The following is a 26,460-nucleotide window of genomic DNA, read 5'->3' as shown; positions in this document are numbered from 1 at the left end:
GGGCGGGCGCCGCAGAGTGACACGTCTCCCTCTCTCCCCCCGCCTCCTCAGTTTGCCCATATCACGATAGTCGCGCCAGCACTGAGGCCGGGGGGTTGTTCGCGTGCGGGATGCCGGGCGCCGAGGGCTGGCAGCCGAGGTCAGCACCCAAGGGCGACTCGGGGCGTCAGGCCGCTGCCAGAAAGGGAGGACAAGCAAAAGGCGGGTGGAGCCGACGGTGCGGTTCCTCTCTCTGAGAGGGGCGGCGATGCCGGCGGGGGGTGGGGAGGGAAGCGGAGGCCGCTGTTAGAGCCAGCGGGTGAAAATGACCGCCGCGGGGGCTGGCCGGGCGCCGGGGCCTGCCCGGCGGGAAAGCATTTCCATTTTATGCCCCGGGAGTAAGAGGGTACAGGCTGGGAGGCACTTGATTTTTCTGTGTTGAGTCATTTTGTTTCGAGGCCGGGTGCAGCTGATATGCACCCTGCGTTCAACAGCAGAGTATTACCAAAATGCTCAATAGATCCTGGTTTTCCTCAGTATGTATGAATGGCACCTGTGGCAAGGAGCCCAGCATGGAAGGGTGATGATGCACACATGTCTTCCACAAGGGACACCTGCAGTCATTCTGATCTGGTGGTAATAAAAACAAAAGAAAAAAATCACACTTTGTTTTGTTCTCAGTGATGTAAGACATTGACTTTTTCACAGTTGAAAGCAGATTGGTACCTTAAAACTGCAACAGGACGCAGTTGTAACTGTGACTTTTTTTGTGCAATGCAACTTTTGGTAAACAAATACATGGTATCTGTTCAGAAGACATGAGGTAATGTTTCAGAGTTTCATGTTTGTCTGGTTTTCTTAACACCTCTCTGCTATTTTTTTCTTTGTTTCAGGGTAACCAACCAAAGAAGTTATGAATATCATCTATGGTCTAAAGTTGTCGGGCAAGAACTGTATTTTTTTTCGTTTGGCTTCTTTGACCAAGCAGGGGAAGTGCAATAATCTCTATAGGTTTTACAAGGGATATTGCCGAACTCAAGTCAGTTGTACACAAGATAGATGCCAGAGGCTGGATTTGAGTGGAAATACTAGAAACTGTTTTTTGACTGGAAGCCCTGACTCCTATAGAAACTTCATTGGTAAAGGACTGCGGTGTCTTTTGAACGTCCCAAATACAGAAGTGTACAAGAATGCACACCACAGTTCAGGAAGGTTTTGCTTCCAGTCTTTTCGGCCATTGGGGGAGAAGATCACATCCCTCCAGATCAGTTCTGTAGGACGACTCCCACATCACTTTTCTGCTTGGAACATTCAGCTCATCAGGTCTTTTCACACATCACCATCATTTCAGGCTGCACCAGTTCCTCTTTTCTGGATTATTGTTAAGCCAGCTCAGAAATTATTTGCTATCATTCTTGGCAGGTAAAATACTATCTTACTTCCTCTCTCAGTGTAAGACCCCATTATGGAAAGATGTGTGCGTGAGTTTGTGGAGAATGGTAGGTGTATTTGTAGTGTTTTCATTTTAATATCTTTGCAAAATTTTGTAGGACTGGGGCCTAGACTGACGGTTTGCTCAACAAGAAGTTGTTTCCATTATCAGAGGTGTTAGATGTATCTTTTGCTCTTCTCATTTACATGTGGTAGAGGGAGATGAACCAAGACACTAAGGGGCATTCCTTATTTTCCTGTGGGAGGGAAGAAATGGAGTGGAGTAGAAGCCAATTACAGTATAACCTTCCATAAGCTCTTACATGAGGTGAGACTGTAATAGAGAATACAGCAAGGGCAGACACTAACAAATTCCTTTTTAACTACCTCCTAAGTTAACACTGTTTGTATCTTACAGGAGCATAAGAAACTGGTGGAAGGCACTTCCTCCTAATAAACAGGAACTTTTTAAAGAAAGTGCGAGAAAAAATAAATGGAAGATACTCCTGGGTGTCAGTAGCTTAGGAGTTTTATTTGTTGTGTTTTATTTTACTCACTTGGAGGAGACACCCATCACTGGGCGCACTCGACTGTTGGTGTTTGGAAAAGGGCATTTTAGGGAACTGTCACAGATGGAATATGATATGGTAAGATTTTAAAGAAAAATTCAAAATACTCTAAAACTGTTGATGCTTTTTTTTAGTGATGAGATAGTCCAATTAATGAGATGGGCAAACAAACCTTGTGGTGTCCTTGATAAGGTTTGAACTTCATGCTCAGAACCCTGCAGAGCACCCCCATCAGTTACCCCCTCCTCTTGTCCCCATCCTTTTTAAGAGTTCCCTTTCCATCAGCAAACCACTCAGGGGCACATGACAGTTAAAGAGCATGTTACATGTATGTAGCAAACATTTCTAACTGTGTTACTGTAATATAACAAGAAATATAGAAATCTGGTAGAAGCAATAAAAGCATAGCTAATAGGCATATGCTGAGATCTGTCTCATTTTCTGTGCTGATTTGAGCATTCTTTGGCACTTGTTTAAGGTCCTCTCTTCTAAGCAGTCACTTTGTAAGGTAATACTCTCCACCTGCATTCAATTCTACTTCTTTTTTTATTGGATCGGCTCATTTTTCTTTAACTGCTTTCTTTTAAACTGTCCATTGCATTAATTTCTATAATTCTGAGTTCTGTGGCTTTCTGTTCTAAAGCCAGTGAAACTTGATAATCCATATACAAATGTCACTGTATTCCCATCTGACAGAGAATGTGAGATAAGGACAGAAGGAGTACAAGGATACATTCAAATTACATGTTTTGTATAAATTTGTCCACCTTACAAATTACAACAGAAATATACAGATACAGAAAAATTATAAATTCAGATAGAAGTTCAGGAAGGTATAGAAAGGTTGCCAAATTGTGATGCCAAGACTAACTGTGTATTAGGAAAATGCCAGATACAAGAGGCTGTAGGACCAAGTTTATGCTATCTTATTTTTGATCTGTGGTCAGTTTACTTCCTTTTAAGTTTATTAATCCTTAACTTGTGGGTCTGAAAGCCTGAACTCTAGTATATTGGCTTTGGCTATATGAAAGAAAAAAATGTATTAAAACTTAGATTTAACTAAGTTGTGTGTAGCCACTAGGTTAGTTTACCAATTAGTCATTTACTGTGTGTTTTTTCTGCATGGCAATCAATTTTTTTTTCAGTGGATGGAGGAATTCAAAAGTAAAATGTTACCTGAGACAGATGCACACTATCAGGTTGTGGAGAGAGTTGTTCGTCATTTATCTGAAAGCAATAAGGACATCCCACAGGTCTCAGCGCTCAAGTGGGTTATCCATGTGGTAGACGAACCAGGTGTAAATGCTTTTGTGCTTCCAGTAAGTTGAACCCAATACAAAAATTATTAGTAATATTGAAACAGCATTTTATTTATGTGTCTTCTACTTAATTTTCACTCTCTTTTTGTTTACAGAATGGCCAAGTGTTTGTTTTCACTGGATTGCTAAATGCAGTTTCTGATATTCATCAGCTGTCTTTCATTTTGGGACATGAAATAGCTCATGCTGTGCTGGAACATGCAGTAAGTATTTAAAGCAAGCTGTCTAAAATTCTTAAATGAATTCTAATTACTTTAATTAAGATTTTTCCTATCACTACCAACCAAAGTTTCAGTGTGAGTCTTTCTAATTAATGAAGGACTGAGTTTGAAATGAGAGTATTCTGATACAGTATATCCTTATTACTCATGTAGTACTTAGTAACTGTCAGAAGTCCTGTAGTAGTCAGTGTTAGCACAAAGGCTGCCAGTGTTTTTTTCATAACTGTATGGATGGATTATGGCTCACTATTAACAATCATTTAGAACCTGATCTGGAGATGCTTATCCTCCTATAGTGCAGACATAAGGAACTAGAGGCACTCAGTAACTTGGTTTGTTACTCCTAGACTCGTCAATATCTACAGAAGTGGATATACTTTAATAAATTATTCTAAAATACATTATATTTTTCTTATAGTAGCACACAGTTTTAGAATGCCAAACTCCAGAATGCCTGGACCTTGATTCTGCATTTACAGATGATTGCTTTCACAGACTTAATTTTTCATATCGTGACATGGATGTGTTGAAATTGGTAGTTCTTTGCCATTTGAACAGAATGGACGCAATAATTTTGTTGTGCTTTGTAGATACAACTATGAAAAAAGAGGATGGTACGGAAATACGGCTCATACTGTTCTAGATTGGCATGATTTGCTAGAAAGTGCTTCTTTCTTCCAAATTGATTTCTTTCTGTGCATGTCGTTTTAAAAAATTGTATTCATTACCTATCCATCAGTTTGAGAAGACATAATGAGAAGCTTGTAAACATAAAGATCCTGCTAAAATTGCAAAGCTAATCTGGAAACGGGTAAATATATTTTAAAGGCAGTGGAAATACAGGAGAATTGCTTTACTGCATCTTGTATGATTTTGGATGAGCAACAGTTCACATCATAGTTTCTTGGGCTCAGTTGAGCCAACTAACTTGTTACACTTCTAAAAAAAATATTTCTAATAATAAAAAGAACTTACTTTGTTTGTATGGAACCTGTATTACCCAAGTGGCATAGGGAAAAGTATTGTATGTGCCGACTTATAGGTGCTCAGATCAATTTGTTGCATGTCAAATAGAGCTCTGAAAAACAGAAGAATTTCAATTTCTTTCTTCAGGTTCTCTTAGTTTCTGAAATTAAAGGAATGCAACAGAAAATAAAGAATAAATATATTATGCCTAGTGTCCCCTTATCCCATTAGTGTTCCTGTCTAAATGATGTCTATATCTTCTCAAATTAATGTAAAGAACAGTCTTCTAGGTGTTTTTATAGATTTTTTCATTCCAACTGAGGTGTTTCATGGCCTTTTTACTAAAGAACTCTGCCTGCATGCTGCCGTCATCTCAAGCTTTGAATCTCTCTAATTGGGAGATAGCAAAAATGTGTTTGTTCCAGCTGTACTTACGCAGTTGGTGTGGATTCTAGACTGAAAGTACCTTGTATCCAACTGGATTTTTTTGTGCAAGCAGGCGAGCTTGTGCTTGCCCTGTTCCTGTGGCTGCATAGAAAAAAAAGTGATTTTTACAGTGTTTCCAAATTCTGTTATGTTCTAAAGAAACGTCAGACAGTAAGGAATGAAAATGGGACAATTTCTGTTTGCAGGCAGAGAAAGCCAGCCTGGTTCACTTCTTGGATTTTCTATCACTCATCTTTCTCACTATGATTTGGGCCATCTGTCCCCGTGATAGTTTGGCAGTTGTTGGCCAGTGGATTCAGAGCAAGTTGCAGGAGGTAAGACTGACATTTTGTATTATTCTTCCTGAGTTCCATGGAAAAACATTTTTAATCTTGGGGAGATAGTACCACTAAATAGTATGTTTGGGGCAAAAAGGCAAAAGGAGAAATATTATAAACAAAAATTAATATTTGAGTATGTTTTTGAATGAAATAAGTTTTTATAAATCTGCGTCTGCTTTAGTTGATATATATTTTCATTTGTCATCTTGAAGAACTTCAGATTTCCCTAAATCTAAAACTGGATTTAACTGAACAGGCTCCGAGTACCTGCTTGCCAATTACATTAGATGATTGTCTTTTTGAAATGTAGCTCACCCTTTAAAGTTATATATGTTGAAATGCGATGTTTTTATTTTGAGTAGTTGTTAAATTGTTTCTAAACCAAATAAAATATATGGAACTCTTTAAATACATTGTTAGTAGTAAGAATGGTTTCTAAAATAAGAAAATTGAGAATCTAAACACTCTTTAAAAGTCTAAACCATGCTATAATAAAACTTACTGAAATAATCTTTTCAGACAGCATATATTCCAATAAAGTAAAATTCAGAGGCTTTGTGGTGCTATTTTTCTTCAGTGGTCTAATTTACTCTCTGCCTCCAGACAGTTACTGATTCGTTTCTTTTTAAAAAAGTGGGGTTTTTTTAAAGAAATTTTGCTTACATCATAAAACTTGAATCTGAATTTAAGTGAAAGAGCTCTTTGGTTTCTTTGACTTCTCTTGATGCTTTTCCTGAGATTTCCTCCAGTTCCTCAAAAACATACAATTAAACATAATCAATCTGTTTTGGTAGTTCTTATGCTAATGGGTAGATGTGTGGATTCTGAACATAAATTATCTCTAAAGAACTTGGATATTTGTACAAGTAGCTAAGAAACCAATACATTGATGAATGCTAGCCAGAGTTTTGAAGAGCTGAATTTGGAAAAAGCAAAGTGTGAATCAATCCTGAGACTGCTCATAATTTAGACAGCAAGATTTAACTCCCTGTCAGCATCTTTTCTCCTCTCCTAGGCTAACTGCAACTGATACTTTGGCGTCGTGGATTGGAGTTGTGCTTTAGATTGCAAATGGAATCTGGGTTTAAGCTCGTAGTCCTAGTGTGCTATAGGAAAGATCTATCATATATGAGATACTATTGTACAGTAATGTCCTGGTTTAAAACTCTGATCAAAATCATCTTCAGTAACATTAAACGTATCCATATGTAATGCAGAATAAATAAGTGATTAATACTGGTAAAGTTTTCGTCCCATATACAAAAGATGCTGAACAGAAATTTTTGTTTCTGTTAGTCACCCAGGAGTGCAACATCTGTTTGTTTCCTCCATTCAACATTTGCCTGTTGTGCTTATGTGAAAATGAATTTTTCTGCACATTTTCTCAGGTTGTTGCTTTTCCTCTTCTTCCATAACTGTATTTTACTTTTTGAAGTTTTAGCATCCCACTCTATGAAACGGTTATTTAAGCCACATTGCAGTACTTGCTTTGGTTTCAGTGTTTGTTTTTCTTTTATGTCCTTAGAGGCTTAACTTTTTTACCTACTGACTATCGTTTATTTTTTATTATTGGCTATGAGTAGTTTTCAGTGACCCTTTGTAGGCCTTTTGGCATGTCAGCTCCAGTTCTGCTTTTTTTCTCCAAAGCTAGTGGGTTTGCTTGCCTTAAGAAATCGTTAAATTCTCTTATGGGATTCATTCATGGTTGTTCTTTAGTCATGTATTTCTGAACTGAAACATGTTGGCTTTGCTTTTACAAAAAAGCTTTTTGCTTTTTTTTTACTTTTTGCTTTTTTATGGGAACGAAAGCCTAGGAATTATTCTTGGGATAGCACAAAGCATGACTCTGAGTTTTACTCACGTCCTGCATACTAGTATGTACAGATACGGTACTTCATATTCCCTTTCTTGTCCACCTCACACCATCACATCTGTATTTCATGTGGAAACTGGTGATTTTGGATAGTCAACTTACCTGGGGCTTCCTTTTCTCTAACATACACAGACAGCTCTGGTAATTGATTTGAAAAAATCAAATCTGTCTTTATGATGTTCAATTTCTGACAAGGATTTTAGATCAGAGTTTGAAGATCTAATTTTTCAGTCCAGCACATTCACAAAAGATTTTTTTTAAAAATTCATTTTTCAGTAGTGGATGAGTAGTATTGTATGTTAGATGCATCAAGACCTTTTATGTGACCACTGCCAAGACTTTATTGGCTAGAAGCGAACTGTGAAAGAGAGCCAAGTTTTCCTATGAGATTCAGATTATCTTATAGTTTTAATTTTAGATCTAAGGAAGAAACACACAGAATTGCCAAAAATTGCAGAGGACACGTTTAAGTCTTTTACATGTTAATGAAATTTTGGTACTGATCAGAACATAACAAATCTGGAACCTGACTTGGTCTTAAGCTATATCTAGCATAAGAATTGCTATATGGAATCACACCAGAGTCTGTTTAGGCTCGTATCTTGTTTGTGACTGGCCAGTAGCAGATACACAGAGGAAAAGTAAAGGAAATAACAGCAATTATAGGGTGATAGTTTCTTCAGATGCCATCCCTGCTTCTGCAGTCTGCAGCATGGGTAGGTCCTGAACTAGAAATTGCATTAGTGTTGTGTTTATTTTTAAAAATACAGCCATATTTTTGCTGGCAGTATTGGGATAGACATACAGGTAAATAGTCATACCCTAGTGCTTAACTGTTAATGCAAATAAAATTATTTAAGGGGTAAGAGTTTAAGTGTTGATCTTTTTATTACCACCTTCTTGCTGTCCTAGATCTCTCTTTTTAGATGGTCTATTAAGACACATGCATTCAGACCATCAATTCCCTAGTTCTTAAACTTCTGCAAATATTTTTGAGATGGATGCTACCCCGTTCTTATTTAAAATTGTTGTAAACCTCCCAGAGAAGAAAACCACAAATGCTTGTAACTGAAGAGATAGAAAACTGCCTGTTGTGTAAGCCTCTGTTCCAGTTAGTGCTTTGGGTAGTCCTGTTGCCTGTTACCAGTTTCATTTCTGTGTCTGAGAAATGTTTAATTATTAAACAAGTAGTTTATCTGGCTAACTGGGAAATGGTGCTTCAGGAATATGTGACAGACTAGCCAGGGATATCTTTGCCGTTTAGTGAATATATGCACTCCAGTAGACCCAGAGCACTTTTCAAGGCAGTAGAAATATATATTCCACTTCAAATAATGACTTTCTCTTCAGAGAAAAAATAAATTTATAATTGCCATGTTTAAGGTCTGTAAGGAAATTAAGACTTTAGAAAGTGACCTCGTCTATGGTTACTTATAAACCAGTGTATTTGGCTTGAAAAAACCTGTAGAGGATCAGCTTTGGTTGGCTTTTATTTTTGACCTAGTAAAGAAAAACTATCAGTACTACTTTAGAAAGAAGCAAAAAGTTACAGATATCTTTATGTACTCAAGGGATTGGACCACTTCTTTTGGTGCTTTTCATTTCTATCTGTTTTTTCTTCCCTCCCCCCCCCCCCCCCCCGCTGTTCTGTGTCAGACACACTCAGTTTCCACTGTGTATAAGGAAGACATGTTTCATTAACCAGAGAAAGAGCTGATAAAACCTCTTTCTCTTCACTAACCATGCACATCCCCATTTTTCAGTTGATATTTCCTAATCGATGCCCAGACCAGAATGTTGTGACATGTTCCTTATCTCTGCAGGAGCAGGCTGTTTTAACCAGGCCTGATTTGCATTTACTATAACCTGTTATACTAGGGCAAGGCTGCCCAAATCTACATGAATTATATATGCCTGAAGATCCTGAGTTATATGACTAAATAACCATTTGAGAAAACTACCACTGTTTCTTAGTGTGTGTTAATACAATGTCATACCCTAGAAAAAAGGGAGAGGAGTTGGTCAGATGTATGTCTTCTAGTTTGATTTCTCAAGGGCAATTTGCAACTTGTGTTGGGGGATAATCATGACAAAGGAGTGATTTCTGCATGAAAATGTTCATGGCTATGCCATACTGTGGGCTGTTTACCATACCAAATAGATCATAACAGGTGTAAAGACAGTTGTCATAAAAGTTTAAGGGAGCCACTGGAATTTTTTACATAGAGTAAAAAAATCTTAACACCAATTTTTACATACATAGAAAAACCTTAATGCCAATAAAAGTGAAGTGAAAAAATTCTCGTTTAAAGTTGGCATTGACCCTTTGATTGCTGCAAAATGCTGTGAGAGTGGCTGATGAGAGGGGCCATGAAAATATGTATAATTTGAATTAATTTCCACTGAATACAAGATCAATGAGTTACATATAATGGAATTAAAGATTACATTAAGAAAATGAATACTGATCACATGCAATGTGAACATGATAGATAAACATCTTTTCTTATGAGAAGGTTAGAAAACTAGCTACAATACTCTAGCTTTGTACACATTCAAAACCAAGAAATAGAGCTTTGATGTGCTTCTTTGCAGTTTATGTTTGATAGACCGTACAGCAGAACATTGGAGGCTGAAGCTGATAAAGTGGGACTTCAGTTTGCAGCAAAGGTAACTACAACTGGTTTGTTTCGTTAGCAATTTACCAGACATTTTCTATTATAATCAAAGGGAGTTTCACACTTCATACAGAGGTAAACTGTGTGTGGGAGAGTTCCCAAATTTTTAAAGATATGTAGATTAAAGAACGAATGGGAAATAAAACAGTTTGTAGGCAAAGACAAAGTCATTCTGGCTAAACTGTAGGTAATAAAATTGAAACTTTTAAAGTTGTGCATTATTAACTGCACAGTATACTTTCTATGTTGTTTATTACTATTAGAAGAAAAAGCTACGTATTTATAAAAAGGAGAATGCCAAATAGTGAACTTCTGTAAGTAGGATATATTTAACGGTATGTAAAGATATAAATTACCCTTTAGATTTTTGTTTCACTTAGTTTCCATCTGTTGTGGGAAGTTCTGAGGAATGCTTTACTATATTGTAGTGTACCTAAAATATTCTAATCTATAATATCTATTCTCATAACAATGCAGTAAAATTTAAGAACTTTTTGATATTGTGATTATATTTTCTGTGATCGCTGATAATTACGAAGTATATCAGTATTGTTCTAGTATTTAAAGATTTAGTTTAAATACAGCCATAAAAATAATGTGGCTTCACTAAAGTAGGACAAAAATTTGGTCAGAAACTACTTGGCATTTTTTTCGTAATTTGTTTTTTCAGTCACTTTTTTTTTGTTCCTGTGGATTTTAATTCTAAATTAAAGAAACTAAAACAACTCTTTCACTTCTAGCTAAGTGCAATAGAACTAGATAAGTGTTAGATAACTATGAGAGCAGCACCATCTAGTGTTAATAATTCATAAGGAAAATTTCCTTTTCTTAATAATTATTAATATTTCTTCAAGGAAGAGTTTTTAAAATTAACTTTGATTCTGGGTTTGAAACTGCATTTGTAGTTTAAAGTCATCTAAGGGAATAACAACAATCCATGAAAAAAATGTAACTGCTGTGTGGGTGCTCACTGCTTTGTAATACCTAAGATGTAGGGCCATACCAGAAACAAACAAGCAAAGTGGTATCTCAACATTTCTCTGCTTGTGCAGATAATCTTTTTATAATAATAGTTTTAAGAAATAAATTGAAAGGATAAAGTACCACTTCTGTATTTCTGGGTGGGGGGAGTAATTTTCTTACCTGCTGAGTACTCATCTCTTTTTCTCTTAAATGAAAATTAATGTAAGAAATCTTGTTCTTTTTTCCCCTCCACTTAAATGCAAATATAAAGGAGTCTGTTGGTGATACACAAATGCCATTCTTTAAAAGTTAGTGTTCCATGAATTTCTATGGTTAAATATATACTTCTATGGAGAGAGAGAGGAATTCTGCAGAATTACTATTTTAATCTGTTGTGGATTACACAGATCACCCTTGAAAAAGGCAGTGTAATCACTTACAGAAAAGCCTTTGCAGTTCATTTTTAGAGATATTTAAGTATGAATTATTATCACTTTATATTTTTGACTCTAAACTTCTTCCTGTAAATTTGCCTAAATCTGTGGAGATTATTAATTTGTTCTTCTGCTGTACTATGTCTAGCAAATATAACTTAGAATAAGCAGCTGAGTTTTTTTTAAAGAACAAGTACATGTCAGAAATCATGAATCTGTTTTTCTCCTGAATTGTCTAATTCAGGTGTAAGTTTTTTAAGATTGGTGGAATTACATAGATGTTAAAAGGAACAAATCCAGTATCTATCTGGATGAGTTTCTTACTGCATTTAGATATTTTAGAACAGCCTTTTCCTGTCAGGTATGAGGGGTACCATCTAAACAGGCTTTAGAGATTTAAAATTTAAGATGTCTTTTGTAATTCAATATCCATTAGAATGTGTGTTGTATTACTTCAAAAATAATAGTAGTGTATACATTTCCTTTCTGTTTTCAGGCTTGTGTGGATGTACGAGCAAGCAGCGTATTTTGGCAACAAATGGAATTAGCAGAAACCATTCAAGGGCAGCCTAAGTTACCAGAGTGGCTCTCCACACACCCTTCTCATGAAAATAGAGCTGAGCACTTAGACCGGCTTATCCCAGAGGTAAGCAGAGTTGAAGGAAGGGTGTCTTTTTCTCTTAGGAAGGTTGCCAGAATTAGTTTGGTATTGATTCATGAGCTACTTTAGTATTGTTTCATGATCTACTCTTTTAGCATTGTGCTTATCTTCCTCTTTATCCTTATAGAAATTTTCTGTTACAAAGCTCTCAACCTTAAAGGTTTTATTAAATGAGGAAAAATTAAGATAGCATAGGTAAAATGTAATTATATTCTAGTTTTCTTTTTCTTTTCTGATTGAATTGTAGTATTTTTGCTTTCAAATGGCCTTCCTGGTGTAGATGTGACAGTGTCACAGTTCTCATCCATTCTTATCTTTTTTGCCATTTTGGAAGCCAGTGTTTAAGTTGGGTCCCTAAACTGTCTTGACTTCTCTTGCTTTGGTAGCTAGCCCTAGGCTGTCAAATAGAGAATGTTCCATCCTATCCTGTCTCTCTCACTGATGTAGGATTGAATACACCTTGAATAACTGTGCCTCAAAAGAGTGTCAGATCCCCAGTAGAAGATTTCTTAATAGCCCTAGTTATGATAGGTCTCTGTAGGTTTTGCAGCCTGCTTTTTTCTTCACATCTCTGTTCCGTCACATAGGGAGCAAATTTTACCCTACTCCAAGGAACTTGAGCTAATTCACGCAATTGCCCATCAATTTGCAGTCTTTTCTCTGTTCTTTCTTTCAGATTTCCTCTCAGAGGAATGCCGAGTGGATAGCTGCTTGGGGATTCTCTTAATTTGATGTGCTACTCACTGGTAGCTTAAGAACAGAGAACTGTTCCAAGTTTAGTAATCTTAGTTTGTTTACTATTTCTTTAAATAGTGGGGGTTTTAACTACAGAAAAATAGCATGGATTGTTTTTTGCCTAGTTTTTTCTTTTTAAAAGATAGTGTTAAAGCACTTCACAACAGCACTATTTTTCAGCAAGCTAAACTGTGTTTGGAAATTCCCTTTCTTATAACCAACCGGTAATTTCTTTTTCCTTTTTTTTTTTTTTCCCCCCTCTCAGTTACTTTAAGTCTTTCTCAGTTCCAAACTGTAAAGACAGTTGAAGATTTATTGGCAGAGGGAGCACTAGAATGTTGAGGTGTTTGCTGATTTCAAAGGAGAAAAAAAGATTTTTCATTAATCCTTTGATGAGAATGAATGCAGTAAATATTCTAAATAATGGCATAAATCAAAATCAACATTAGGGGTAGGAGGTTGGAGACTGGCTAGGCTAAATATTTTAAATTAACATACACAAATTCTGTACTTTGCAAAAACAGGTTGTGAGATCACTTTGATGGATTTTCTAACACATTAGAGCAGTTGAATGGAAAACTATACTTCTTGCGGAGCCTCAATTTTAGTTAGATTGAACACAAAGGGTTCAGGAGCCTTTATTTTCATATAGTTACTGACTGGCTTATAAAGTGGTAATGAAAATTGCTTCTTATGTTCTATCTACCCCAGGACTGAGCAAATAAGTTAAATAGCTGAGCAACTGTGTAGAACTGGCAATCTTGTTATTTCTGTCTTATCTCTTGTGGAGCAGGTGGAGCAAACTTCATATTTTATAGCCACTCTCACTTCCAAGAACAGTGGAAGCTAGGAAATTTTCTTCTAAAAGATAATTGAGGAGGAGATGTTTTCATTTGCCTTTTACCTTAAACATTCTTTGGAGTAGGATGAGAAAGCAGGGACTGAAGGCTTCCTGTTTTTAACAGTTCACTAGATAAGTGAAGTTAATACTACAAGAGTGGAATAAAAATGAAAGAAGGTATGTAGAGGTGTTGTTGGAGGCTTCTTGTCTGAAGCATTGACTCCCCTTCATCTGAGAGCTGCCTTCTTGAAGCTGGATCTCAGGCATTTAAAGGGAATCCCAGGGCTTGGTGGTTGTTCAATATCGGCGCCTTTTTGTTTCATTGTTCGCATACTTAAAGCCTTTTAGAACAGTACGTTTACCATATATTAATGGTCATTAGATATTCAGAGCCCAGGGGGAGAAGCCAGATTTCAAAAAGGGCCTTTTTATCTCTCTAGTATCTCTGTGAAGAAACTGTACTACTTAGACTCAGTATCAGATTCATCGTGAGCAAGAAACAAGGGTTTAAATCCTGAAAAAAACCTGCTGGGTTTTACCTTTGTACTTGACTTTGAATATTACTTCAGTTGAAATTGCCCTTCCTCTGAAGATATGAATGAAATAAACGTGTTTGTATTAAAGATACTGATACAAATATTGTTGTATTTCATATGCTGATGGTTTTGAAGCTGAAATGGTTTTCAGGACAAATTAGTATCTATTATTAGACCAGCTACTGTAGCTGGGGGTAATAGGGACAAGTTTTTGGACTTCTCAGGCCACACAGATGTTTCTCAACAGACTTCTAAGCAAGTTCACAATAAGATGCGATCACATAAAGTAAGAATTTTTCTTCAGGTAATGAAATGGCATGTCTCAACGAGGTGACTTAACAGTCTCAGGAAATGTAAATTAAAGCAGGGATATCACAGGCATTCTCTTTTCACATAATTGAAACCCATTTGATTTGCTCCCTGTCTTTTAAAGATCTTGCAGGTTTTCTGAACAAGCTGGAAGCTACAGCCAAGCTGAGGAATTACTAAATAAGAGAGCTGTAAGCAGTTACAAAGTGGTGCTGTCCTGGAAGACAATTAAGAAGACTTACCATGTTTTTAAAGGATTTCCCCCTCAGACTGGGAGAGATGTGCATTGTAAACTAGGAAAACAGAATATACTGTTAAATAGGAAACTGAAATCTCCTAGAATTCCTATGTGGAAGGTGGTGAAATGCTCGGTAAAGGCCCATGCATTTTTTTTTTCAGAAGAAATCTTAAAATAATTTTGTACTAGCGGGAAGGATGCTTACCATTGTCCTGGAGAGAAAAGTTGTGGAAGTGTAGTGCCAGAGGGAAGCTATAGGATCTTCTAGTTCATCTCTGAACCTTTTATTTTAATGTTCTCTGACTTGCTACAGTTTGTCTACCTTTTTCCTAGTATGCTGTCCAAATAGAACACTGTACGTGAGCTGAAGACTCAGCTATACTGAATAAAGCAGAAGGTTATCTACTGTGCCTTGCCTGCAACATAAAAATTCGTCTTGATGTGACATTTGCTTTTTTGCCATCACGTTGTTGGCTCAGATTCCATTTTTGATTCACTGTAACTCCCTTTTCCCACTCATTCTTGTGAAAATGCCATGCTGAGATCATTTTGAGAGTAATACTAAGTTGGGATATGTCACCTCTGCTGCTTCTCTTTTGTTTGCTAGGTCAATTAACTTTTAAAAAAAAAAAAAAAATTTACTTTGCCAAGATCTGTTCTTGTCAAATCTACATTGGCTGTTCATAACTTTTATTATTGTTTGGGTAGTTATTGCTTATTACTCAGTCTGCTGCCTTTTGGGATATTGACGATACATTTATTTTGCTTCCTTTTCAAAAATGGGTTGGTATATTTGCCCTTTGCTTGTGATGTGAAGATTACTTCAGATAGTTCTAGTACTAGCATATATTAATTAAGCCCTATCAATGTGAAAACTTAAAGGAAAATAAAAATAAAAAATACTGACCTGTGTTTCTATCCTCTCCATAAAGTTGTTAAATATTTTGTCACCATTTTCCTTTTCTGTGCCAACAGAAGCAGTGAAAGATTTGGAGTATTAGCATTATATAAAGGTTGCTTTTCTTCTCTATCTAGTAACAAATCTATCCATTCTTTTAGTAATCTTTTTACTACTGCTTCATTTGTAGGACCTGTTGTCTTCCCTATGCCTGCTAATTGTAATTCATTTTGCAACTCAGCGTTTCTGATTTTTTAAATTTTTTTTCTTTTTTTCCCTACATGCTTGTGCTATTTCTTAGTTTTTTTGTCAGAATTGCAAAGTCAGAGCGTAAGTCAGCCCTGCCGAAGTAATTGCAGTTAATACACAAGAGACTATAACCCTTGGCCTGTTTTGTGGACACGAGAATGATGTGGCTTTTATACTGAGAGAGCTGACAGCCTGAGAGGTCAGATGCACTCCAAAAGACTGTAAGGGGGTTGAGATGCTGCAGTTAGCCTGGTATCTGTGACAGTGGTGAAGGATTAATACAGAGAGCTAAAAATTACTTTTTTCTGTATTTGTCTCTGCTGGTAGGCTTTATATGAAAGCAATAGGATGAGGCAGACCTCCCTAATTCTTATGCACATTGCAGGAGGTGACTGCAATTGTACTGATAAGAAAAACAGCTTCACCTTTATTACTGACAAGCAATAGTTTTGATGTTTTATTTGAGATCTCCTGAACCAGTAAGCATGCAGGTGGTCTTTATTCTGAACAGCAGTACTTCTCTCTTAAGGTTAACCTGAAAAGAACAGCATTACACTACTGTCAGTTCCCAGGTGAATCTACGTACTCACTCTAGCTAGTTATCCTTGTCTCCGTTCTGTCCGTCTTCTTTATTGAGAACACTCTTCAGTATAAACAGTCAATGAAACATGTTCTTATTATAATATCAATGTGCATGTGCTTCATTAAGAATGCTTTTACTTGTCCTCTTACCCAAACTGTCAAAAAACAATTTACTTGAGCAATATTAAATTACCAGATTTGAAGTTGCTAGCAATTTTGGAAGTACAGTACGGCTGACCATGTTGGGCTGTTTTATCTTTCAGGAAAAATTATATTGTAAGCTCCTCAGCCTGTTACTGGCATCTTAATGATGTTACAGAGCTACTGGCACAAAACAAAATAGCAGCAGTCAACTGAGCCAGGGAAAGAACACTTTCTAACTAGGGTTGAATGTTGCATGGCAGTCACAAACGTACATACAAAGACTACTTTCACTAGAGTGTGTAGTCATAGCTGTCTTTAACAGTGAGATGACATGTCAACGTAGCTTTCCATTCTCATAATGTAGTCTTTTTAATGGCATGTGATTTGATGGGTGTTGAATAGATGCCTTCTACCTCCTTGGACAGCTTTACATCTAGCAGGAACGCAAAGACATCCAGAGGGTAAAAATGTTAACGCTGAAGTATTGTTTTTTACCTTTGCTGTTGTGACTCTAGTATTTTAGATAAGTGAAACAATGAAAATAGGCCAGGCACTATATAGCCAAGAAAACTAGAGATTTAAAATTGCTAAATTTATTTAAAAGAAGATTATGTTGCCCGTTCCAGGATACAGCCTAAATCTTTGTATTTCCATTTCCCTTGAATAATGCTGCTTGACATTAATGCAGTCTTGCAGCAGCTTATGTTCTGGAAGAGAATAAGTAAAAACTCTTGGTTTGTCATAAATGTCAGTTTAGAAGCTAACTGGTCACCAAAGCAGAATAGTGTTCAGCAGTACGGTTAACATTTGGTGACTACATGGATGATCATGCTGTAGAAAAACAAATACTGAAAGCTTTATTCGTATTTTTTAGAAGTTAATCTAAGAGAAATATTTGCATGCCTAATCCAGACTTGTGTATCCAGTAATTTGAATGTTACACTTCAGCAAGAAACAGCTGAAGAAACTTGCTGCATTCCTGGAATGTGTCTTTTTCCAAAACCAGTTGTTAAATTTAAATGCTATTTGTTTCTAGCCATTTACAGCAAACTCTTTATCAGTTCACTGTAGTAAAGTGAGAGAGAAATATGTTTTGGTACCTCCTTATACAAAGAAATGAGTTAAGAAGCTCTGCTCTTCTATTTTAAAATCTTCTGTAGTAAGATGTTCCCAGTGTCTCCTGTGGAAGAAATACCGAATTGTTTCAAAATGGTAGGCAAATACTTATGCATAAGTGTACTGGAATATTTGATTTGATATTTCAGCCACATCTAGTGTATATAAATCAAATTAAAATTTCTGCTCTGTTTTTTAAGTGCAGCGGTAGGACTGCTATGGAAACTGTGTTACTTTCTTCTTCCTCTTTAATCCATCTAGAACAAATGAATCAACCCACGCTTTCCGCTAACAGTCCCTAGTACTGGTCAGGAAGCATCTGGCTACAACTCAGGACAGGTCTGGCCATTACTTTTCAAGAATCCACGGTTATGAAGAGAAGTGGAATAAAATACACATTTGAACTTATTTTCCCGTAAAAGGATTAAAAATAAAGCTGGATGTTAATCTGCCCATAGTTTTATGCTGTTAATTGAGGCTGAGATACAGATAATACTGCATAAAAGTGACCATTGATCAGTGCTAAATATCAGGCTAGTTTTTGACTTGGTGTTTTCTTGGTGTTTCATTTTGCAAATCTTGAAAAAATAGTTCTCAGCGGAGATTCTGAAAAATTCTACATATAATATAACCCTCTAAAATTCTACATATAATATTTTTCTATATAATACATAGGAACTTGCTTTTCTTGATTAGTTTAAATAGGTCTTGTAGGAGAATCCATGGATACTAGTAGATCTGCGTACAGCCACTTGCAAAGCACTGCATTGGACTTGGTTGTGTGGTATCCATTGTTAGCTCTAAAATGAGCTGCCTGTTTTTATGGACTAATTAAAGTATGTTCAGCTTCGTTACAATGAACACCAACTTAAGCATCCTTTAAAACAGCTGACTTTATACTGGTTTATATCAATTTCTCCACGGTGCCTTTGAGACATGAGATTCATCCATTGTCATACCTTTCTCAGATTGCCCACAAGGCAGAATGATCTGGGGGGAGTGTGCCTGCGCTAATGGATTTTGATTCTCTGGGAAATTCTTTGGCTTCTTTATGCCTCTACTTTCTAATCTGTAGAATGGAAGCAATGGCACTTACTCAGTGACCAGGAGTAATTTAAAGTTTGGTCTCTTAGTGCTAATCTTTTTATCCAGAAAAACTTTTACCTTCTAGAGACATTGTTTTCTCAGAACACTTGGAAGCTGTGTATTCAAGTGCTTCTTGGAGATGAGATCACTTGTGTAACTGGACCTTAACTATACTGATCAACCATCTGGATCTCTGTTGAACAGTTAAACGTCCATTATGTTACTGGAGACTTTTCCCTCCTTTTTTGAGTTGGACATCTATAAATAGCTACTTCAATAATAGAACATATCTGATGAAGTAAATTATACACAGCCCTTTTTTTTTCTTGATGCAGTCATTTTAATTTACATGTGAATGTAAATTAAAAGGTACTAATGTGAACAAATATCACATAAAATAGTTGGAGAACTTCCTATTTATTTATGCTGTACCTTTTAGAGTATCCATTCTTTGAGCGACTATCTGTGAGAAAATTATTTTCAGTCTTCGTTCTTCATTTTTTTCCATTGTTTTACCATATTGCTACATTTCTTCTCAGAAATTCTTGGTTTCTGTTGAAAAGTTGTTCAGTAACAACACAGACTCAGTATTATACTCACTAAGCTTTGTGTACAAATGCAGACCTTACTGGAAAGCCAAATCACTGACTGAAACCTTTTTTGTTTTTCTTATTTAAATGAGCTTGATTTGTTTTCCTATGTATTCACAGGCTCTTAAAATAAGAGAAAGCTGCAATTGCCCATCTCTTTCTGGACCAGATCCTCGCCTCATTTTCAAACTGAATATGCAACATCTCCTGGAATCATCTAAAGATCAAGAAACCCCAAATTCTACAAAGCGAGATCTCTCAAAACCAAAACTGGATTTTCCTCACACTCAAAAAGTGGAAGATATGCCAGTAATTTTTGCAGTTAAACCTACAGACTAATGATAATTTTCACTTTTTATGAAACTTGTGGTCCCTGAAGCTCTCTCTTATAACACAAATTAGTCTTTGAACCATAAAGAAGATGTAGCCACTCATATTCTATGTTTCTTCTATGTGATTTCTCACTCAAAGCAGTAAGGAACCATGCCCACACAAGAAGAGCAGCGTGTTGGAGCAGAAAGTTTCTTATTCATTAAGAGTTACTAAAATAAATCACTTCTCAGGGGAAAGATAATCTCGTACAATCCAGTCACACAGTGTAATTTTCAGCTTTATCAGGCTCACCTTGATCAGAGGACAGATGAGCCAGAAGCACCCCTAAAGCAGAGGAAAAAGTACAATTTTCATCACTTAAGTTGTCTGGTTTATCTTGCTGTAATTTGGGTTAGATCTATTCAGCTTCATTTGAGAAATAATGAGAAGAGCTTACTGCCTGCTCCACATATAGTATGTTTAAAAATATTAAGCTGAGATGCGGTAATAGCCTATGGGCTAGATACACCCCCACTTAATTAGGTGAATTTACTGCTGGGATTTTTCTTCTTTCTAAGGTATTTTAGAATATGGATTGATTCAACATTTTTCTTCAAAGCAACCTGAAAGGGTTGCACAAAGTTCAATTTAAAAGAGGAGTTAAATAATTTTCAAGGAAGGCTTTCTTCTGAAAGAAACACTGTATAAGAACCATAGTTTGTAGCACTAGAATGCTTTGCAAGGATGGCTGTTGTCTTTTTTTAAATGATCAGGGTGCCTCATCGGAGGGCAGTTTTACTGCAATGACATTTCATTTGGATATATCCATTTGGATAGAAGTGATTGCTGATGTGGAAATATATTACGTAGTAGACAAATACAACAAGGTTTCTTGACTGCACAGCTTTCACAGCTGTACTTTATCCTAAAAGGTGACTTCTCTTTAGGAAACTGGCATCTAATGCTGAGCATCCTCCCCACTCCCCCTGAAGCCACACATTTTATACTGTGGAGACCAATATGCACAATATAGGTAAAGCTCTGCCTTTCGTGATGGGCTAGCCAGTATAGCTAGCATGTTAATCTTTATTTGCACATGTTTGAGTTATCCTTGCTTTGCAGTTGATGAAAACATTGAAATGTCCATCTTACAGGAAGATGTAGAAAGAGGTGGCAGTGAATGAAAATAAAAAAGGGAAATCCCGTTCCTTTATCTGTTATGGATATCTGTACTTTATCTGTACTTACTATTAGGTTTTTTGTTGCTCACTTGTATTAAAATAAAAATCTGCTTCATGTATGGTAGGGTTTTACATGAAGGGGACATTCAAAATATTTTATTGTGTATTGTATTTCAAACATTCTTTTTTATATATGGAGAGGGGCAGACTTCATCATATTTCTTCAATTAAATCAGAATGCAAGCTTTTAAAAAGGAAAAAATAACCTGTTCAGTGTTGTCAGTGAATATAGTTGGAAAAAAAGATTGTGAAACAAGTAATTCCTTTACTGACTTCAGTCGATGAACCGGGGTCCTTTGAGAAATACCAGCAACTACCTAACTTATCTCTATTCAGAGGTAAGTTGATGTATCTGTAATGTTGATGATTCTAGGTCTGATTATATAGGTCTAGATTGGCTGCATATTGCTTACAAGCTGTTTTTAAATCTCTCTACTCGCAAGAGGCAGAAGGTTCAGCCTGACCATTATTCATCCATCCATTTTTATTCTTAGTGACAGGAGTTTTTGTAACAGACATTCAGTGATGTGTTGAAGCATTTGGACATTGTCACCTGAAGGTAAACAGAAAAATACACCATTTGGATTTCCCTGTGGACCTTATAGTTCATACTGCAACACCAAGACCCCGATGCTGCTGCCTCTCTCTCTCGCTTCAGTGTCAAAGCTTGTTTTGTTATCCAGGGCTCCTGGTTGACATGCAACTTGATGCTTGTGTCTGTTAGGACTAAGAACATAGAAGAGGTTTTTATAGCGTTCAAGTTGAAGTCTGAAACTACACAAGTTTCATATTTCTACTGTCTGTTTTAAGTGGCTTAAGTATTGCAGTGGAATGCTGGAGATGCAATTTTTAAGTTCACCAAAGGAGATTATTTACATACAAAATAAAAAAAAAAAAATCGTGTAATCATGATCATGGTGATGTGAGAGAAAAGGTTTCAAGAGAGAGGCAATAGCTTACATTAGACCGACAAAGGGCTTATCTACTTTTTCCAACTATACTGGTCTAATAAAACATATTTCTCTCCTTACAAACCTTACATATGCATATACACACACGTGTGTGTGTGTGTGTATATAAAGTGCACACACAAACACAAGAGTGAGGCCTCTACACTAAAACTATAGTTTCAAAGTCCAAAATGGGATGTTGAAAATTTCAGGTTTTACTTTACATCTTGAATTATCCCTAATATTTTTCTCAAGTGCTTTGGGAGGGGTTTCTTCCTGCTGCTTGTCTTGTGTCCAACACAGAAAAAGCCTTGTGCCTCTTGGAGGGCCCTTTTTCCTTAAATTCTTACTGAATACTATACATTACATCTGTCTATATTGTTAAAGTATTTTCTTTTTTCTTTCTTGAACAGAAAAATTACAAAAATGTTGCTTTCAAAAGGTTTGGGAAGTCATAGTAAAAATTGCACTTTTTAAATTAAAGGACATTCATTTTAAGTTGTGTGTGTATATATAATAATTTATTATTGTACATAATATGTTAATATATAAAAATATAATATATTAATAGATTATTAATCATAATAATTATAATTTCAAACTATATCCCTTAGGACAATACTATGGTTGCAAGCTCCTGATGATCTGTAGAAACTTTTCATTGCGGTTGTGTAACTTAGTATGTCACAGGAAAAATAGATCTAGAAGTGTTGAAGGAATTCAGTACTTGAAAGACGCATGTCGCACAAGAGAGAGAATATTGGCTAAAATTAATCATAATAATTATAATTTCAAACTATATCCCTTAGGACAATACTATGGTTGCAAGCTCCTGATGATCTGTAGAAACTTTTCATTGCGGTTGTGTAACTTAGTATGTCACAGGAAAAATAGATCTAGAAGTGTTGAAGGAATTCAGTACTTGAAAGACGCATGTCGCACAAGAGAGAGAATATTGGCTAAAGTGAAAAAAGGTAAGATAGATCAGTAAAAACGCATCTGCATTTCCGCCACCAATGCTGCATACTGTACTTCACAGCTTCTTGTTGAAAGATACAAATTTCACTAAATCTCTTAATGCATTTACTGTAGTGGGAGTGTTGAGAGATTTGATAAGCAGGGGATGTGCCTACAAGGCAGTCCTGTAATAAAAATGGCTCCTTAAAACTTTTGGTTTGTCATGTTTACTCTTTTTTTTTTTTTTTTAAACTTGAAATACATAAGTGCCAGGAAAGCAAAGCAAAGATCTGTTAGAATGCTCTTTGTTCTTGGATTCTGTTTGTAGTCATTAAAAGAGAACAATCCTGCAAGCTTGATGCTTTTTTTTCATATATTATGTAGGCTGCCACAGCTTTTTTTTTTTTTAGTATGGTGTTGGTATCTCAATACTCTTGGTTGAAAAACTATTTCCAATATAATAGTCTGTTGTAAGCAATTTTACTGCCATCAAAATTCTCTCTGCTGAAAATCCTTGTTGTTTTTCCAGATCTTGGGAGCTTTTGAAGGGGGAGCAGGATGATCACAAGGTGTGGTTGGTAATAGAGGTAGCAGTATAAGACTTTTCTGTCAGCAGTACACTGTGGCTTCTTTAGCTTTCCAATCCATATTGCAGAGTGTGGTTTAGTCACCTGCAGTAAGGACTGATATTAATATCTTGCATTTCTAGATCACTTGAAGCACCTCATAAATACTAGTTAAGTTTTTCTGTAATACCTGCATAGGTGGACTTTCTAACCGTTTTGCAGATACTGAAGCTCAGTAAGATAGTGATTTTAGCAAAGCTTCACAGAAGATCAGTGAAAAAATCTGCGGCTAGAACTCTGGTGTTCTGAATCATTCCTTAGCTTATGACGGCACACTGCATAATCTCTGTGTGTCTAAAACCAGAGTCCTCATAGCAAATTTAAGTGATAGGCTTTGGGTGATTGTTACACTTCTACAGTTTGTCACCTTTCAGTGTGTATCCGCAGAGGTTGGATGTACTTCTTTATGCATACTTGACTAAGATACAGTTATTTGTTCTTGATGTAGTTATTTCTAAACTACTTTCTCTTATGCATAAACTGGTTATTGTTTGTTTACTGCCTGTCATCCTAAGGAGCTGATGCCTAAATCTGTTGACATGGTGGTTATTTAATCTCAAAAAAAGTTTAACCTCAGCTTTGTGATTCCACCACAAAATCAGGGTTTGTTGTATATTTACTGTCACATTAGCTGTAAGATAACTGCATAAAAGTTGGCTACAGTTCTTCCTTTTCTGTGCCCCCACCTCATCTTTTTCTTGTGCTGCAGGTGCCTCTGCTAGAAGCAGCAAGGGCTGCTGAGAGAGTGATCAGGATAGGCAGAATGGACTCTTAATCAAGTCAAATAAAAGATGGAGTTGAATGTTCTGCCTGTGATAACTTTATTGCTGGGGTTTGCAATTGTTGGCAGATCTGTAAAGAGAACTAAGTGAGTGTCTCCAGAGTCCCTCATTGCTGCCTACGCATATTGCAGGCATCCAGTAAATGTGCTGTTTGATCTCATGGAGCCTAAGGCTACATGCCAAATATAGGCCTAGCATAATATTCCTGGCTGCCTTATTCTGGCTGTGCTGGTTAAAGGCTGCTGTTCTTGGTACGAGCCAGGGGCTCTTACCCTGATTTATGAATGTTTGCAGAGAATTGTTATCTCCAGCACATAAATTCATTACAACTATTAAACTAAGCTGAAATTGAACCTGTTGACCTGGAAGTGAATGGCTCCATAACATTTCATTAATCCTTTGAGGTGTTTAATTCCTGCTAGTTTGATATTTCAGATACGATCTTCTCTACAGATATAATAGCTTAATTAGTATATATTACATGATGTCTTTTCACACTATAGCATGTACAGTATTTATCCACTAGAAAAGTAATTCAGTAGAGCTCAATTATAATACATTGGCTAGAGCATAAAAGTTGAAAAGGGTATGTGCAGCTGTCATATTTTAAGCATAAACATTTTTCAAAGTCTTCTATTTGTTGATATCTATCACCTTCTAAAAATTATGATCCCAAACCTTTTGTAACACCTTACTAAAATATTTCAATTTAAAATGGGATTCTGACAATACTGGATTAATTAGCAAATCATAACCAACATTTGGTGGGACAACAGTTGATAGAAACCTGATGTGTAACTTAGTCACCTGTATAATATCCTTAATACAATCTTTCATATTGTTGGAGACCAGCAAAACAGATGTGAAAATGCAAGTTTGAAGAACAACTTTCTATTTGATATGGTTGTCTTCTATATCTTAATTTGATAAAAACACTGCTGGCTGACAGCACTTTTTGGTGATAGATACCAAAATACATGCTAAACATTTATTTTGTAGCATTCAGCTTGCAAATCTTTTAGCTGAAGACGCTTGTTTCAGAGCACAAAGCTCCATGTAACAGTTCAGGACAGTGGTTCCAGTTGGAACTGCAGGGAACAGGCAAAGAGAAAGATAGTAAGTCTTTGGAATCTGGTAATTTTGCTGCTGCCTTCTTGTGAAAAGTCAGTGCAGGCACAGATACGAAGAAGCTCTGATAGCTCATCTTAGAAACAGTTCATTTAACAAGTGAAAGTAAAAATTTTGCTTGTGGCATATGCTGTATGATCTGACCTGCCTACTTTTTCCTTCAGCTTTCACTGGCATGTAGATTTTCACAGGAAAGATGTGTTTGTTATAACTGTATTGGGACATATTGTGGACAGCCTCATGGTCGGTCATTCTTTTGTTTGTAATGGCAAGTACAAAGACTGTTTTCCAAAGTGAGTTCCATGAAAATGACACAAGTTGGTTTTTTTCCTGTTCATGAGTGACATCATGGTCAAGGCCCTCCAGTTTCTCTCAGGTTCTTATCATGCCTTTTCTATACAATCCAATGTAGAAAATCCATCAAGTGCCACAGAAGTAGGGCGAGCAAACCAACATTTCAACATCAAGTCAATGTGAAAAAAGGGTGTAAGGTGATCCATGCATAAGCAACAGAAGCTACTGAAAGTGCTAAATGGGCCAAAAACCTGATAAACCTTATAGGAAGCTCTAAAGTTCTTGTGCAAGTTTCATTGCAGGTTCTTCATAGTCTCAAATACCGCTTTTGACCTTTTCAAATGGCTGTTGAGGTCAACTCAAGGGGCCACAAAAGATGCAAGAATCTGCTGAAAAGTGGTATTTCTTAACTCCCTCGCTGCCTAATTTCTAGAATTGCATAGAGGATTGGGTATTTGACCCAATTGTCAAATGAAATATTTTCCCCAAACTTTTACAGGATGTTTTTTCATGTAGGTATTGAAGTTGGTTTTCTCCTGTCAGATCAGCGTGTACAGAATAGCACCCGAATTTAGATGACTCCTGCCCCAACCCAGATGCTCCCCCTCCTACCACACTCTGCAATCTAAGACTTGAGTTAATTAAATTTATCTCTTTTTCCCTTCTAGCAACATTGATCTATATTGTATATTTGGACTCTAGAGAATCAGAGCTCCTTATTCCTGCCTGGGATATGTTGTTGTCAGATTTATTCCATAAATAAATAATGAAGGGGTAAATGATGAAGGAATGATGTAGGAAAGTTGCAGCAGTGTGATTGTTAGCCACAAGATGGCAGCTAGGCTGCCTGAGCAACTCTTGAAACTGATGCATTGCAACACCTTCATTTTTAGTCTGGCTTTAGTAAATTATCAAGGCGATTTTCCCTTTCAGTGTTAACTGCAATGACTTTTCCCTGGAGTAAACTCGAAACATTGTCCTTGTG

General features: G+C 36.5%; 1 protein-coding gene across 1 annotated transcript; it reads left to right on the top strand.

Annotated features, from left to right (window-relative positions):
* The first annotated feature begins 28 nt into the window (after positions 1-28).
* Positions 29-20,927, top strand: OMA1 (OMA1 zinc metallopeptidase). The gene is made up of 9 exons (XM_009287405.2): positions 29-139; positions 873-1,401; positions 1,829-2,057; positions 3,125-3,298; positions 3,394-3,501; positions 5,118-5,246; positions 9,721-9,795; positions 11,697-11,846; positions 19,306-20,927. Exons 2-9 carry the CDS (start codon positions 893-895, stop codon positions 19,522-19,524), a joined length of 1,593 nt encoding a protein of 530 aa, XP_009285680.1. The 5' UTR covers positions 29-139; positions 873-892; the 3' UTR covers positions 19,525-20,927.
* The last annotated feature ends 5,533 nt before the right edge of the window (positions 20,928-26,460 follow it).

This window comes from Aptenodytes forsteri, unplaced genomic scaffold (genome assembly GCF_000699145.1).
Source record: "Aptenodytes forsteri isolate BGI_AS27 unplaced genomic scaffold, ASM69914v1 Scaffold119, whole genome shotgun sequence".
NCBI classification, from domain to species: Eukaryota; Metazoa; Chordata; class Aves; order Sphenisciformes; family Spheniscidae; genus Aptenodytes; species Aptenodytes forsteri.
Note: the sequence above shows the minus strand (reverse complement) of the source record. Positions and strands in the feature narration are given on the sequence as shown.